This window comes from Triturus cristatus, chromosome 2_2, assembly GCF_964204655.1.
Source record: "Triturus cristatus chromosome 2_2, aTriCri1.1, whole genome shotgun sequence".
Lineage (NCBI taxonomy): Eukaryota > Metazoa > Chordata > Amphibia > Caudata > Salamandridae > Triturus > Triturus cristatus.
Genome location: NC_140582.1, coordinates 227613020 through 227628971, shown reverse-complemented (window position 1 = coordinate 227628971; position 15952 = coordinate 227613020). Strand labels below are relative to the sequence as shown.

Here is a 15952-nt window from a genome sequence, read left to right as displayed (position 1 = left end):
AGACCACCCCACACAGACCAAAAACTCCAGAGGCCCAAACAGACACAGACCGCCTTCCCCCAGGCACCTACCCTTCATATAAAATGGCATGACAAGAGCAGCCAGGGATGATGAAGACGAAAACTGCTTCTGTTGGTGTCAGTATCTTCAAAGGCCGCAAGTCACCCTCAGTCATGGGCAGGTAGCTACAGCTGGTGATCAGAGTGGGAGTGTTGGAGATGCTTGTAAGGGATCTGCCCTGTTAAAGATCTGAGCATCCCATGCTGCTTAATGGTCACGCTTGTAGCAGACTTCTAACCTCATGTTCCAGCACTGGCATAACTCCAGGTAATGTTATCTAGGTCCAGCAAGGCCTGTTCACCAAAAAGGTGGGAACCATCAAAGGTTGCATCCAGCACATCTGCCTGAACATCTCAGTTAAGGCCCAAGGAGCTCAACCGAGCATTCCTGTGAATGACTACAAAATAGCCAATAGACCTGGTCACCAAATCCATGGTGTTAGGTCTGGATCCAAGAAGTGTCTAGCAGCACCAAATCCATACCGGACTACATCAGCAAAGTGGCCCCTCATGCAGCCCGTAAAGGGGCATCACGCCAACCATAACATATAATCCATTGACATTTCTAACTACACATCATTAAAAGACAATAAGAATTCTGATATTGAGGGGACTAGTCTGCAGTATTTTGGTTAAAATGTAAGTCTTTATTTCTGTGAATGGTAAAGGCAAATCTAAGAGCTCATTCGCCTTGCCCAAGACCACCTTAAAAGGCAAGAAATGCTCTGACGAGACTGCCATGGAGACTCAGGAATAACCTTACCAGATGTAGTGATGTCACTGAGGCTCTGGAAGCCCCAAAGAGGGACCTCTTCAGAGTCTAAATAGAAACAGAGCGAGCTTACTTCACTATCAGCCCTCAGAACATGAAAACCCTTGATCAGAGCCTGAGCAAGACTCGTGAGAGGTTCAAGATCAGACTGCTCCATATGTTCTGTAAACTGAGCTGGAGCCATAGATGGTGTCTCTTTCAGCTCCACTGTCGAAACAGACGGCCAGGCCTTTAGTGGCACAATAACAGCTGCCAGCAGCAAAGTTGCATAAGAGGGCTGGCTCAAATGGCACCAGGGAAGAATCTGCCGACGGAGCCCAGCTGAAGGGCCCGCAGGTGCCTTTGGGCACAAAGGCACATAAAAGGGCACTGAAGGAGGGCAAAGCATAGCCACGAAAGTCTAGGTGACACCACCACCTCAGCAGGATTAGCCCCAGAGGCTGGAAACGCCACGTGGAGATTGCAGCGCCAAAAAACCCCAGAAAAGAGCTAGGGCTCATATATACCAAAGTAGGACACAGTTCTGAAGATGTCATCATAATTTGAAATTAGAGACTGAATCAGCCAACCAGAAGATCTGACCCATGATAGGGACCCATGCACAGATGAAGACAAATCGTCCATGCAGTAAGTTGTTATCTTGGAACAAGAAGACTTCCTCGGAAGAGAACCATACCTAGCCTGCGGATGAGATGTGAAGAGTTGCCAAGTCTTGTTGTGGCTGCCAGACACATAAAAAGTTCCCACTTGGTCATCAACAGATGCCAAAAGGTAACCGTCATGCCCGGCATTGGTACCAGAAGTGCGAAAAGAGTCCTAATCACCCCATGGGTAGGCGTTGTGAGAACTCAAAAACCCTGGGAAAGGCATGAGCCACACCTATGGCAACCTGATTTCTTTTCCCGTGTCACCGCCCCAAAGCACTATAAACAATTGGAATTTCTAAAGAATTGGGAACAGAGAACCAGTGTGGATCCACAGTAAAGGGCCTGGAAAAAAGGAACTGAAGTCAAAACACTGCGGGTTGTGCCATGTTCAGCTTGATGAAATCACATCTCTGATGTCAAATGGGCGCCATGATACCATCTACTGGCGCAAGAGAGCTATTTGTGGATCCACTCTTGAGCTTGAAGAGATTCCTAAGGTGAGAAAGCTTAAGGTAGAAGTGCTCTTTCAGAGGTTATTGCTTTCCTTAGCTTTTGAGATTGTAGCGCTAACCAACCTCAAAGTCAGCTTGGTCGACCACTTTCAGAATAAATAACAGTACTTGACAGTGCTCGACACTCTAAACCAACTCACAGGATAACAGTTACGTACATGCATTTTCATCAATAAGAGTGTTAAAAGCTTACCTTCAAGCCTTTGAAAAAGTAGTTCCAAGACAGAAAGTGCTTCTGTTCTTACAGAAGAGTAGCTTTTATTTTCTAGAACAGAAACATAACAAAAGTAAAGTTTATATTAAAAACGTAGTGATTACAATAGAAAACCTTGACATCCACTTTCAAGTTGCACACATAATTGGAAATAAATGTTTCCTGGGCTAAAGAAGTAACCATCAGCAATCTCCATTGAAGTTGAGCTGGTTGTTACAGAGCAAAAATGACTGGGGGCAAACCTCTACTAGTTAGGACATGATAATGCCTTGGTTTAAAAAATACATAACTCTAACCTTGAAATTAACAAAGATTTTCATATACACCTTTCCAGAGACAAACTTTTTTTCACACCCTCTAATTCCACAGGGGAGCACTTAAGAAGTCCAGTCCTGGGCCACTTTTGCAACTGTAAAGTACAAGAATATGATAGTTTTCTTCCACACACTCGCCCTCAGGTCAGCAAATACAGTCCCCTATCTGCTTTGCACTAGAGGACATCAAAATCAGCATCTTTGCCACTGGAAAAATGGGCAATAGGGTGGAAGATAAGATCCTGATCTTACAGTTGGTAAAAATATTTTCAGTGGATAATATATCTCCTCACAGATTCCTCGCATCCAAAACTCAATTCAGGTGCCAGACTGAATACATAAAGTAAGAGTTACTTACCTTCGGTAATGATGTATCTGGTAGAGACGTTGTCTAGCCGCAGTTTCCTTAACTCAGAATATCCCCAGGTGTCAGACTGGATCCGGAAAAAACTTTGCAGCAGCACCTCTGCACGCCAGGGGACGGCGCCACACGACCCCGCCCTGACGTCCAAGTCGTCAGCGAGGTCATACAAGTCCCTCCCGGTGCGCTGACGTCAGTTTTCTTCGGAGAAACTTTTCTGCGACAACGCGGAGCCACCAATAAGAAACCTGTGAACGTATGAGAACAGTGTGCGATGGATGGAAATCCGTGAATAAATAAGGAGGATGGTGCAGACACTATCGTAAAAGACAGAATTAGACACTACAGACATATAGGTGAAAAAGCTGTGAGAAAGAACCTCGCAAGCTAAGCGAAAACCCTTCCCTAGTGTAAGAAGGGAAGACCATCTCAACAGACAGAAATAGACTGTTAGTACCACACAGAATAACAGATAAAAATAGACTGTCAGTACCATGTAGAACTGTGCCGTTCAGCGAGAACGGAGCACAGAGAGAACAGTCCCCCGCAGGAATGAAAAGTCTGGCACTGCCCCTGTAGTAACGGAGGTCTGAAACAGAGGCGAACAGAGCCCCAGAGAAGACTACCGTAGAGGAGCCCAGAACCCTGAGCCAACAGAGAAGGTGGAAAGACAGCAGGAGAAGAAGAAATTGAAGAGGAATCTCCTGGTGAAGAACAATCGAAAATACCTCATTTTACAGATAAGAAACCCGTGAGAGGGAGGCAACAGTATTATTGTGACAGAAACCCCTGCGAGTGAGTCAGTGGTATTATGGCAAATCTCAAAGGGACACAACAATGTGAGCACCCATGAGAGAAAAAAACAATGCCAACTGCAACAGGGGGGCCAGCGGAGAACCCCACTTGGCAAGGTCCTCACAGAATGGGGAGGCTGGGTGGGCATTAAGGAATCTGCAGCGAGACAAGGTCTCTACCAGATACATAGTTACCGAAGGCAAGTAACTCGTACATCTGATCGAGACATCTAGCTGCAGATTCCTTAACTTAGAATAGATACTACAGCCATACCCCAAAGGGGAGGTGGGTCTGCGACAGATCAACAGACAGCGCCAAGCATCCAATCTGGCAACAGAGTGACGGATAAAAGGGGGGAGGCTGTGGCGGAACAGCCAGACAGCAACCCAAGCAGCTCGGAAGAGTAGAAATAACGGGATGGTAGGTATCCTAAAAATGCCAGAATGGCGCTACACCATACCCGTATTAAAAAGGGGCAGGTAGAACAGAGAGTGAGTGAGTGAGTGAGTGAGTGAGTGAGTGAGTGAGGGAGGGAGGGAGGGAGGAAGGGAGGGAGGGAGGGAGGGAGGGAGGGAGGGAGGGAGGGAGGGAGGGAGGGAGGGAGGGAGAGTAAGAGTGAGAGACAAGAAACACCCAATCCCAAAAGGGGAAATAGGGGCAAATAGCATCAATTTTAAACCCGCTGAAGCAGGTAGAAACACGCAGCAGGCAAACTGCCACAGAGACCTTACAGAGGCTTACACAAGAAGCTTAAGAGTGCCCGACCGGGCAGTATGAAGCCAAAGTGAGAAACAACCCAGAATATAGACTTGCAGGCAGTAGTCTAGGACCACTGCCGAGAGAAGAGCTGTCCCGCAGGCATAGCATTAACAATTGGAAAGAGCCTCAGAATCCGAGACCAAACCATCCAGAAAAGAAACGTACAGTGTCGAACACCAAAAAGGGAGCATTTGTCAAATCGGGAAATCACCCCAGTAAGCGGAAGCAAGAAGGAACCTATGGGCAACTCAGAAAAGCTCCCCCACATATCGCAGCCCTGAAAAGAGGTGGCGACGTAGGAAGAGGAATACCAACTGGCAAGTATACATAAATGTATAAACATATAAATATGTAGAGACAGAACAAACCAAGAGCATGAACATGTCCATACTGGAGCATACCTAGTACATTAAGGGCAGGTAGGAGCCGGTTTTGAAGAGATCAAGAAACCTTCTAAGGAGGTGGAACAGGCAGGATGACCATGGCGTAAGAAGATGGCACCAGGGAAAAAACAGAAAACACTGTACAACGGACCACCAAGCGGCGCATGGAGCCCACAGGATCTCCAGGCCCAGGTGAGATAAGCAAAGCTATATAATAGCATACAAGTACCTCACATGGAGTATGCATACCCCAAACAACGAGGAACACCTCTTAGGGCAATAAGCCAAGCTAAAAAAAGCTCAGTAATGAACTGAACCCGTGAACATGAGTTCCGAGCCGTATGACATTACAGAGCTGAGCCACCGGCTCAATACCACAGTCAGAGGATCAGACACAGCAATCTATGGAACACGGCCACAGCAGGCCAACAGGCAGTTCAAAGCAAAACGCATCCAAGGAATGCCAATAAAAGGACCACAGAAAAAGAAGACGTAAGGCTCACCACCCATGTAAACACAGAGCGCAGCTAAAGGATGCAAAATGAAAAAGTACCACCACGTAAGAAAGGCCTAAGAAAACCTAAGTGGGAGGACGAAAGCCTGCAAGGAGCCGGTGAACCGCCGACTTGGCGTGAGAATCAAACCGCAAAACCCCATCAAAGGGTAAGTCAACCAGTCGCTCCCGGATATTTTCGGGGAAGACACTATCGCGTAACCCAGACGTGGGACCCGTGCTCACTACGCCACTGGAGTCAAGCTATCCTGGCTGATGACGGCTGATAGCCAGAAACCGGTCCTAGGATGCTTGATTCCAGTCCAGGGAAGACATGGCTTGGCAGTTCGGGCTGGACTGTTCCCATGAGGCACAGGGTCAAGACTGATTTGCATATGGCCATGTCTAATCTGGGGTGGTGTAGTGGGCAAAAGAACGATGGATTTAACCTAGATCTCTTGACTGGGGGAGAATGTATGCATTGTCAGCATTCCGTCCATCATTTGTTTGTTGTAACGCTTTTCGCCCTAAGTGGGATGAGTATTCCCAGACGTGGGACCCGTGCTCACTACGCCACTGGAGTCAAGCTATCCTGGCTGATGACGGCTGATAGCCAGAAACCGGTCCTAGGATGCTTGATTCCGGTCCAGGGAAGACATGGCTTGGCAGTTCGGGCTGGACTGTTCCCATGAGGCACAGGGTCAAGACTGATTTGCATATGGCCATGTCTAAACTGGGGTGGTGTAGTGGGCAAAAGAACGATGGATTTAACCCAGATCTCTTGACTGGGGGAGAATGTATGCATTGTCAGCATTCCGTCCATTTGTTTGTTGTAACGCTTTTCGCCCGAAGTGGGATGGGTATTCCCAGACGTGGGACCCGTGCTCACTATGCCACTGGAGTCAAGCTATCCTGGCTGATGACGGCTGATAGCCAGAAACCGGTCCTAGGATGCTTGATTCCGGTCCAGGGAAGACATGGCTTGGCAGTTCGGGCTGGACTGTTCCCATGAGGCACAGGGTCAAGACTGATTTGCATATGGCCATGTCTAAACTGGGGTGGTGTAGTGGGCAAAAGAACGATGGATTTAACCCAGATCTCTTGACTGGGGGAGAATGAATGCATTGTCAGCATTCCGTCCATCATTTGTTTGTTGTAACGCTTTTCGCCCTAAGTGGGATGGGTATTCCCAGACGTGGGACCCGTGCTCACTACGCCACTGGAGTCAAGCTATCCTGGCTGATGACGGCTGATAGCCAGAAACCGGTCCTAGGATGCTTGATTCCGGTCCAGGGAAGACATGGCTTGGCAGTTCGGGCTGGACTGTTCCCATGAGGCACAGGGTCAAGACTGATTTGCATATGGCCATGTCTAAACTGGGGTGGTGTAGTGGGCAAAAGAACGATGGATTTAACCCAGATCTCTTGACTGGGGGAGAATGTATGCATTGTCAGCATTCCGTCCATCATTTGTTTGTTGTAACGCTTTTCGCCCTAAGTGGGATGGGTATTGCCAGACGTGGGACCAGTGCTCACTACGCCACTGGAGTCAAGCTATCCTGGCTGATGACGGCTGATAGCCAGAAACCGGTCCTAGGATGCTTGATTCCGGTCCAGGGAAGACATGGCTTGGCAGTTCGGGCTGGACTGTTCCCATGAGGCACAGGGTCAAGACTGATTTGCATATGGCCATGTCTAAACTGGGGTGGTGTAGTGGGCAAAAGAACGATGGATTTAACCCAGATCTCTTGACTGGGGGAGAATGTATGCATTGTCAGCATTCCGTCCATCATTTGTTTGTTGTAACGCTTTTCGCCCTAAGTGGGATGGGTATTCCCAGACGTGGGACCCGTGCTCACTACGCCACTGGAGTCAAGCTATCCTGGCTGATGACGGCTGATAGCCAGAAACCGGTCCTAGGATGCTTGATTCCGGTCCAGGGAAGACATGGCTTGGCAGTTCGGGCTGGACTGTTCCCATGAGGCACAGGGTCAAGACTGATTTACATAGGGCCATGTCTAAACTGGGGTGGTGTAGTGGGCAAAAGAACGATGGATTTAACCCAGATCTCTTGACTGGGGGAGAATGTATGCATTGTCAGCATTCCGTCCATCATTTGTTTGTTGTAACGCTTTTCGCCCTAAGTGGGATGGGTATTCCCAGACGTGGGACCCGTGCTCACTACGCCACTGGAGTCAAGCTATCCTGGCTGATGACGGCTGATAGCCAGAAACCGGTCCTAGGATGCTTGATTCCGGTCCAGGGAAGACATGGCTTGGCAGTTCGGGCTGGACTGTTCCCATGAGGCACAGGTTCAAGACTGATTTGCATATGGCCATGTCTAAACTGGGGTGGTGTAGTGGGCAAAAGAACGATGGATTTAACCCAGATCTCTTGACTGGGGGAGAATGTATGCATTGTCAGCATTCCGTCCATCATTTGTTTGTTGTAACGCCTTAAGGCAACAGAGCATGCCATAGCACGTCCCAAAGAATCCGCAGTATCTAAGGCCGAGCGGATTGTGAATTCGACAAGGTCGCGGCCATCCCGGAGGAGGCGAAGGAGATCAACTCGAGCACCTTCAGAGGTGGCCGAAAGCAAAGACTCTGCAGAGTCCCACAGGGCAGAAGTAGCACGCGCTAAAACACACATTGTATTCAAGGATCGTAGGGCCGCACTAGTGGAGGCAAAGATTTTCCTGCCCCATGACTCTAGCCATCTGGACTCCCGAGAGGGAGGAAGCATTAGAGGAGACAGGGAGGGGAAAGCAGTCTACTACACAAACCCTTGCACATCAGGGAGTACAAAAAGACAAACAGGATCATGCGGAGCTGGACGGTGGCGGTGCAAAACTGAATGAGCCACCGGATCACCTGAAGCAGGCCGGACCGAGGTACCTAGAAGGGTATCATAAAGGGAAGCCTCAAAGGGTAAAAACGGCTCCACAGTCAAGGACCCCGATGAAGGACCTCAAGCAAGGGGTAGACAGACAAGGGGGCAGAAGGGGGTTGCATGCTCAAAATGCGGGTGGCCAATGAGACCACCCTCAAAAAAGCTGCACCGGCCTCGGTAGCCCTCGGTGGAGGAGACAACAACTCATCAGTGGGGGAGGGTTGTAAACTGACCCTCCCCAGACAGTGAGGGTGCGACCAATGTTTCACAGAAGGGAGTCCCAATGAAGATTCAGGATCCCGACATTGCTCCTGGGGAGGCGAAGAGCCTGCCGGATCTGGGAGCTCCCGAGGAAGCTCAACAAATTCCAAGGGGGGCACAGGCAACAGTACGTCCGGTGATGGTGGGCGAGAAGTCTGCGTCGAATTCCCTCCCGAGGCCTCTGGAGAAGCGTCGGTGACAACCCCGTGTCATACGCCGACTCGGCTGCGTCCGGCGTCGACTCGGCGCCATGCGGTGCCGAGACTATGATAAGCTCCCCTTCCGAGGAATGGAGCAGACGCCGGAGTCGGCGAGACAGGCTTTCAGCGCCGGTCCGGCACCGATTCCACCTTATCCCTGCTGGGTTCTGACTCCGGGGAAAGAAGCGGGGGCAGAGTCTAGCCTCCGATGCCGGTACAGCGCCCTCCCCGGCTCCAGACAGGCGACCGCCTGACCGGGAGCCCAGGGCATATGAACAGGCTCCGACTCCGGAGAAAGCAATGGAGGCGGAGCAGAGGAGGCGAGCCTCCGGTGCCAGTACGGCGCAGACCCCGGCTCCAGACAGGCGACCGCCTGACCGGGAGCCTGGGGTATGCTCAGAGCAGGGCTATGAGCACCGGTAGCCACCTGCGGTGCCGCGGGGAGCCCTGCGGGGCTATGCAGCACAGCGGAGGTGCCGTGGGTCGTAGAGGGGGACCCCGCCACGCCCTAACGACTCCACGTGGACCGTAGAGGGGGACCCAACTGGGCTGCGCCCTAACAATACCACATCTCCGACGTGCCTGGGAGGTTTACCAAGTGGCGAACGGCGGCCCCGGACGCCGATCGACGGTGGGAGGGTCCTGCCGTTGAAGAAGCCGGGTGGCGAGACGAATCCGACCTGGACAACCGCGCAGAGAGAAGCTTCATACGGCGCTCACGCCTAGACTTGGGCTTCAGGTGTTGGCATGCCTCACAGTCCGTGGAGTCATGGTGCTCGCCGAGACACCACATACAAATAAGATGCGGGTCTGTCGCGCACAGGAAGGAATATGCTACTTACCAGTATGCATCTGTTCTTGGCATGTAGAGCTGCAGAGTTGTACACTTAGCATAGATCGCCATTTGGTGTTGGGCCCGGATGTTTGCAGTTTGTTTTTGTTCTTTGGACAGTGTTTGGAAGTCACGAGTTTGGTGACTCCTCCTTCGGTCCGTACTGCGCATGGGCTTCGGCTCCATCCTCAGATTGTTTTTCGCCAACAGGGAAATGATGGAGCGTAGTAATAACAGTGAGAAACCCATGTGTGTTATATCTAAATAAGATGTACTGGAACGGATACAGGTAGCCGGGGAGGCGGGTGGGCGTGTACAACTCTGCAGCTCTACATGCCAAGAACAGATGCATACTGGTAAGTAGCATATTCCGTTCGAGGCATATGAGCTGCAGATTGTACACTTAGCATAGATTATATAGCAGTACCCAACCTTAGCGGCGACCACCGGTATCCATTGCAGCGGTTTGAAAAAGTGTCTTTAGTACAGCCTGGCCCACCCTAGCTTGCTGCTTGGAATGCACATCTACACAGTAATGTTTTGTGAAGGTGTGCGGTGTTGACCATGTGGCTGCTTTGCAGATGTCATCTAAGGGTATGTTCCCTAGAAAAGCCATAGAAGCCCCTAACTTTCTTGTAGAGTGGGCTTTAGGCGGAACAGATAATGTTCTTTTTGCCTTTTGATAGCAAATTTGTATGCACTTTACAATCCACCTAGCTATCCCTGATTTAGAGATGGGGTTGCCTTTATGTGGTGGAGAGAAGGAAACAAACAATTATTTAGTCTTCCTGAAGGGTTGCGTTCTTTGTATGTAGTACAGCAACGCCCTTTTAACATCGAGTGTGTGTAAGGCCCTCTCTGCAACAGATTGAGGTTGCGAGAAGAAGACAGGTAATTCCACCGATTGATTGAGATGGAAGGGGGAAATGACCTTGGGCAGAAACTTCGGATTTGTGCGAAGTATGACCTTGCTGTGATGTATTTGTAGGAAGGGTTCCTGTATAGTGAACGCTTGTATTTCACCAACCCTTCTAAGGGAAGTGATAGCTACGAGAAAAGCTGTTTTCCAGGTGAGAAACTGTAGCTCACATTTATGCATTTGTTCGAAGGGCGGACCCATTAGCCGTGTAAGAACTAAATTTAGATTCCATACAGGGGAAGGTGGTGCCCTGGGAGGAATTACTCGTTTAAGGCCTTCCATAAAGGCTTTAATAGCGGGCACTCTGAACAGTGATAAATGCTGTCTGTTTTGTAGATAAGCAGCGATCGCTGCTAGGTGTAGGCGTATGGATGAATATGCCAGGTTACACCTGTGAAGATGGAGCAGATAGCATATGATGTGCTGTATGGATGCATCTAAAGGGTTGATTGTATTGTTATGGCAGTAAATTACAAATCTTTTCCACTTTGCGGCATAGCATGCTCTAGTGGTAGGACGTCTGGCTTCCATGATGATGTTCATGCAATCAGGGGGAAGGTTAAGGTATCCAAATTCTATGATTTCAGGAGCCAGATCGCAAGGTTGAGCTGAGCTGGGTCCGGGTGCCTGATTTCTCCATGGTTCTGGGTTAGGAGGCATGGAGATAGGTGCAGTTTTTGATGTGGTACCACTGATAGTTGTAGTAGTGTGGTGTACCACGGCTGCCTGGCCCACGTCGGAGCTACTAGAATGAGTGTGAGGGAGTGTTGTTGTAGCTTCCTTACCACTAATGGAATTAGTGGGAGAGGTAGAAAGGCGTATGCAAATCTGCCTGACCAGTTCATCCATATCGCATTGCCCTTGGACAATGGGTGTGGGTATCTGGCGGCGAAGCTTGGGCATTTTTTGTTTTCGTGGGTGGCGAAGAGGTCTATCTGAGGATGCCCCCACTGTTGGAAGAATGGGTGAAGAACTTGTGGATGCAGTTCCCATTCGTGTAGTTGTTGCGTTTGTCTGCTGAGCAGATCTGCCATGGTGTTTTGTACGCCTGGATCGTGCTGTGCCAGGAGAAAGATGTTTTGGGGAATTGCCCATCTCCATATGCTCTGGGCTAAGCGGGAGAGCTGGGGAGAGTGTGTCCCCCCCCCCTGTTTTTGGATATAATACATTGCAGTCATGTTGTCTGTGCGAATGAGGACTGCTTTGCCCGAAATCTGTTTTTGGAAGGATTTTAGGGCTAGAAAGATCGCCAAGAGCTCCAGATGGTTGATGTGGAGCGATTTTTGCTGTGGCGTCCATAGACCTTGCATTGTGAGGTGTAGGAGGTGCGCTCCCCAGCCGGAGAGCGATGCGTCCGCTGTTAGAATCACCTGAGGAACCGGGTCCAGGAACGGCCGCCCTTTGGAAAGGTTTGTGGTGTTCCACCACTGCAGAGAGTGATGTGTGCGGCCGTCCACCAACACCAGATCCGTCAGCTGACCCTGGGCCTGGTTCCACTGTTGTGCTAGGCACTCTTGAAGTGGACGCATGTGGAGTCTTGCATGGGGCACTATGAAAATGCAAGACGCCATCATTCCTATGAGCTTCATAAACACTCTTGCTGGAAGAGAGTGTTGAGGAAGGAATGTTTTGCGTAAGGCTTGAATGCTTGTGATTCTGGCTGAGTTTGGATAGGCAATACCCTTGGAGGTGTCTATAGTGGCCCCGAGATATTGCTTTGTGTGAGATGGTATGAGGTGGGACTTTTGGTAGTTCACCGTGAAGCCTAGCTGGTGGAGCAGTTGGATGGTGCTGTTTGTATGTTGCACACATTGGTGGTAGGACGCAGCTTTTATCAGCCAGTCGTCTAAGTAAGGGAAGACGTGAATATGTTGACGTCTGAGGTGTGCTGCCACTACCGCTAGGCATTTGGTAAACACCCGTGGTGCGGTGGTAACCCCGAAGGGGAGAACCGTGAATTGGTAATGCTGCCCGTCCACCACGAACCTGAGGTACTTCCTGTGAGAGGGGTGTATTGGAATGTGAAAGTATGCGTCTTTCAGATCCAAGGTAGTGAGAAAGTCTCCCTGGCAGAGGAGCGGGAGGACTTGTTGTAGGGTGACCATGTTGAAATGGTCTGAATGTATGTAGGCATTTAGAGGCCGGAGGTCTAGAATGGGCCTGAGGGTCCCGTCTTTCTTTGGTATTAAGAAATATAGGGAGTAGACCCTAGATTTTGCTAATTGACGGGGACCTGCTCTATAACGTGTTTTTGGAGGAGGGAGAGTACCTCCTGTTTGAGCAGTGTGGAATGTTCTTGAGACATTGGACGGTGCCATGGTGGGATATTGGGTGGGGTAGATGTTAGCTCGAGAAAGTACCCTGACGGAATGATTTGGGTCACCCATTTGTCCGATGTTATGGACTCCCATGCGTGGATAAAGTTTTGTAGTCTGCCCCCGACCGGAGTGGGATGGTCTGGGGGGAGCGAAGGGAAGTCATTGTGCGGGTGGGGTAGCAGAACGGGTGGTGTTAGTTTTGCCCCTGCCCTTATTGTTGTTGCCTCTGTAACCACCCCTTTGGTTGCCGTTTGAAAAGGTATTTTGAGGAGGGGACTTGGAGGAGGTAGAGGCGCTATCGGTGGAGAAGCCTCTGCCTGTGCCACGAAAGGATGAGCGTCGAAAGGAACATTTAGAGGCTTGTGTTTGGAGTGCCCCCATAGACTTTGCTGTGTCTGTGTCTGTGTCCTTTTTCATCTTTTCCAACGCTTCATCTACCTTTGGCCCAAAGAGAGTTTGTTGGTCAAAAGGGTGATTGAGTATGGACGCCTGGACTTCAGGTTTGAACCCTGAGATCCTGAGCCAGGCATGGCGACGAAGCAGGACACTGGTATTTATGGCTCTAGATGCAGTGTCGGCTGCATCGAGGGCACACTTAATGGAGGTGTTTGTAATTAGTTTACCCTCCTGTATCAGGTCATGAGCCTTGCGCTTGTGTTTTTCGGGAAGGTGCTGCATAAGCGCCTCAAGTTCGTCGTAGTGTGCTCTGTCATAGCGCGCAAGTAGCGCTTGTGTATTTGCAATGCGCCACATGTTTGCAGCTTGGGAGGAGGTGAGTTTGCCAGACGCGTCTACAAGTTTCGATTCCTTGTCTGGCGGTGGGGCTTCTCCTGAGGACTGGGAGTTAGCCCGCTTTCTAGCTGTGGAGACAACTAGGGAATCTAAGGGAGCAGGGCCCTTAATGTATGCAGGGTCTGTGGGTGCCGCCTTGTACTTTTTCTCTATTCTAGGGTTCAGTACCCTGGCCCTGACAGGGTCTTTGAACACCTCTGCAGCATGCTTGGTGACACCCTTAAGCATGGGCAAAATAGACGTGGATTTGTCCTGAATGTCAAATGTGTCCAGTAGGAAGTCGTCTTCCACTGGTTCGCTGTGCATGTCCACCCCATGGTAGTGTGCTGCTCTCTGCACTAAGTGATGAAACCCTAAGGAGTCCTCTGGAGGAGACGGCCTGGATGGGTATAGGTCGTCCTGAGGCATATCAGGTATGTCAGGGTTGTGGTAGTCTTCCCATGGGTCTGGGGTCCCCGGTGGAGTGGGGTCCATTGGGGCGTCCGCCGGGTCATAATCCGGGTCCCCGTCATCCGGATCTGGGGGCGGGGTCGGGGAGTAATGAGGTAAAGGTGGCGGAGACCTGGGAGGAGGAGGGGGTGGAGGAGGTGGAGGAGGTAGTGGGGAGGGCCCTCTGAGGGGAGAAGTGGCAGAGTCCTTCCGTTTGGGTGGTGGAGGAGGAGCCGGAGTGTCAAGGCGTCTTTTCTTGATAATTAAAGTCAATAGCCCAGTCTTTGGATCTTTAGATAGTCTTTTGCAAAGGGTCTGGTGTGAACAGAGCCAGTGGCGCCGAATCGTCCGCTGGTGCCGATGGTTTCGGAGCAGAGGGCTTCGATGGTTTGTGCGCGCCATGCTTTTTTGGAGCCTCCGGTTTTTTCGGCGTCGAAGGAGTTTTCGGCGCCGGAGCGTCGGTGCCGACAGATGTGTTTATGTTTGGTCGGCACCGAGAGTCCAGGCTTCGGCACCGGTGGCTTCGAAGTGGAGCTGGGTATCCCTTTCTTCGGTGCCGAATGGTGTTTTTCGGCACCAGGCGTCGGCTGGCTCGAGCCCGAGCTGCCGTGAGACTTCTGAGGCTTCGACACCGGGCCCGAAGGTGGGGTGATAGAAGCTGTGTGCTTGGTTTCGCCCAGGCCTGCAGGCGAGGGTGTAACCTGAGTCTCTTTGGTTTTGGGCGCGGGGGTGGGAGGGGGTACAGTACTCACGACCCGCTGCGCCGGTGTGATGTCCTCCACGTCGGAGTCGTCGGCCTCGGAAGCGCTGACGACGTCGTCCTCCTGCTGGGTGTGTAGTTGCCCCGAAGCTTCGGCGTCGTCTCCGAAGATGTCCGGTGGAGCCGCGGTCGAGGAGTGCGCCATGGTGCGTCGAGCTCTTCGATCCCGGATGGTCTTTTTTGATCGAAAAGACTTACAGGCGGGGCAGTCTCTGGCCTCGTGTTCTGGAGAGAGGCAAAGGTTACACACCTGATGGAGGTCGGTGTGGGGAAATTTAGACCCACATTTTGGGCACTTTTTGAACGGAGTCCTTTCCATCGGCCGGGACCGGAGTCGAGGAGGGCCCGAAGGCCGGTGCCGATGTACGGGATGGAGAAAAGTGCCGCTTCGAGAGATGAAGATGATGATGAAGAAACTCGAAGAAACGAGGATTTTCCGTCGAGGCTGGAACCGTAGAAGTTCGAAGCCGGAGCACGAAGTATCACATCCGAGCCCGATGGCGGAAAAAAACAATCTGAGGATGGAGCCGAAGCCCATGCGCAGTACGGATCGAAGGAGGAGTCACCAAACTCGTGACTTCCAAACACTGTCCAAAGAACAAAAACAAACTGCAAACATCCGGGCCCAACACCAGATGGCGATCTATGCTAAGTGTACAATCTGCAGCTCATATGCCTCGAACTTACAAGTTTTAAAGCTCGAAGGTATCGCACACTGCTCCCGACACAAAGCGTCGACAAGGCCTGCCAACAGGCCAGAGGAACCACTCACTCCGGATCCGCGTTGCACGCGGAAAAGAAGGAAAACTGACGTCAGCGCCCCGGGTGGGATTTAAATGACCTCGCGGACGTCGCGTACGTGGACGACGACAGGGCGGGGTCGTGTGGCGCCGTCCCCCGGCTCATGGAGGTGCTGCTGCAAAGTTTTTTCTGGATCCAGTCGGACGCCTGGGGATATTCTAAGTTAACGAATCTGCGGCTAGATGTCTCTATCAGATTTTTTCCCCCAGCAAGAGTCCCCAGCGTCACCAGGTAGCTCCATAAGGATTCAGTGTCACCTCCACTTTCTCAGAATGGCACGGCATGGAGACATACAAGGCGCAAACTGGTGTGCTGATTTCAGTTCCTTCTACTCCATCGCCCCACTGAGGCACATGGAAAGGAACTGATTGAGCATCAATGATAGGGACAAATACAGTGTATGAAGTGTTTGAATACCTTGGGACCTTATTAATCATGGC

General features: G+C 50.9%; 1 protein-coding gene across 2 annotated transcripts in view; it reads right to left on the bottom strand.

The window, feature by feature from the left end:
• Window positions 1-15952, bottom strand: part of ECPAS (Ecm29 proteasome adaptor and scaffold) — an 819497-nt gene that overhangs the window by 36306 nt on the left and 767239 nt on the right. For both annotated transcript variants that reach the window (XM_085641278.1, XM_085641277.1), the window contains exon 48: window positions 2184-2255. In XM_085641278.1, the coding sequence (XP_085497404.1) occupies window positions 2184-2255 (72 nt within the window). The remainder of the gene's footprint in view (window positions 1-2183; window positions 2256-15952) is intronic.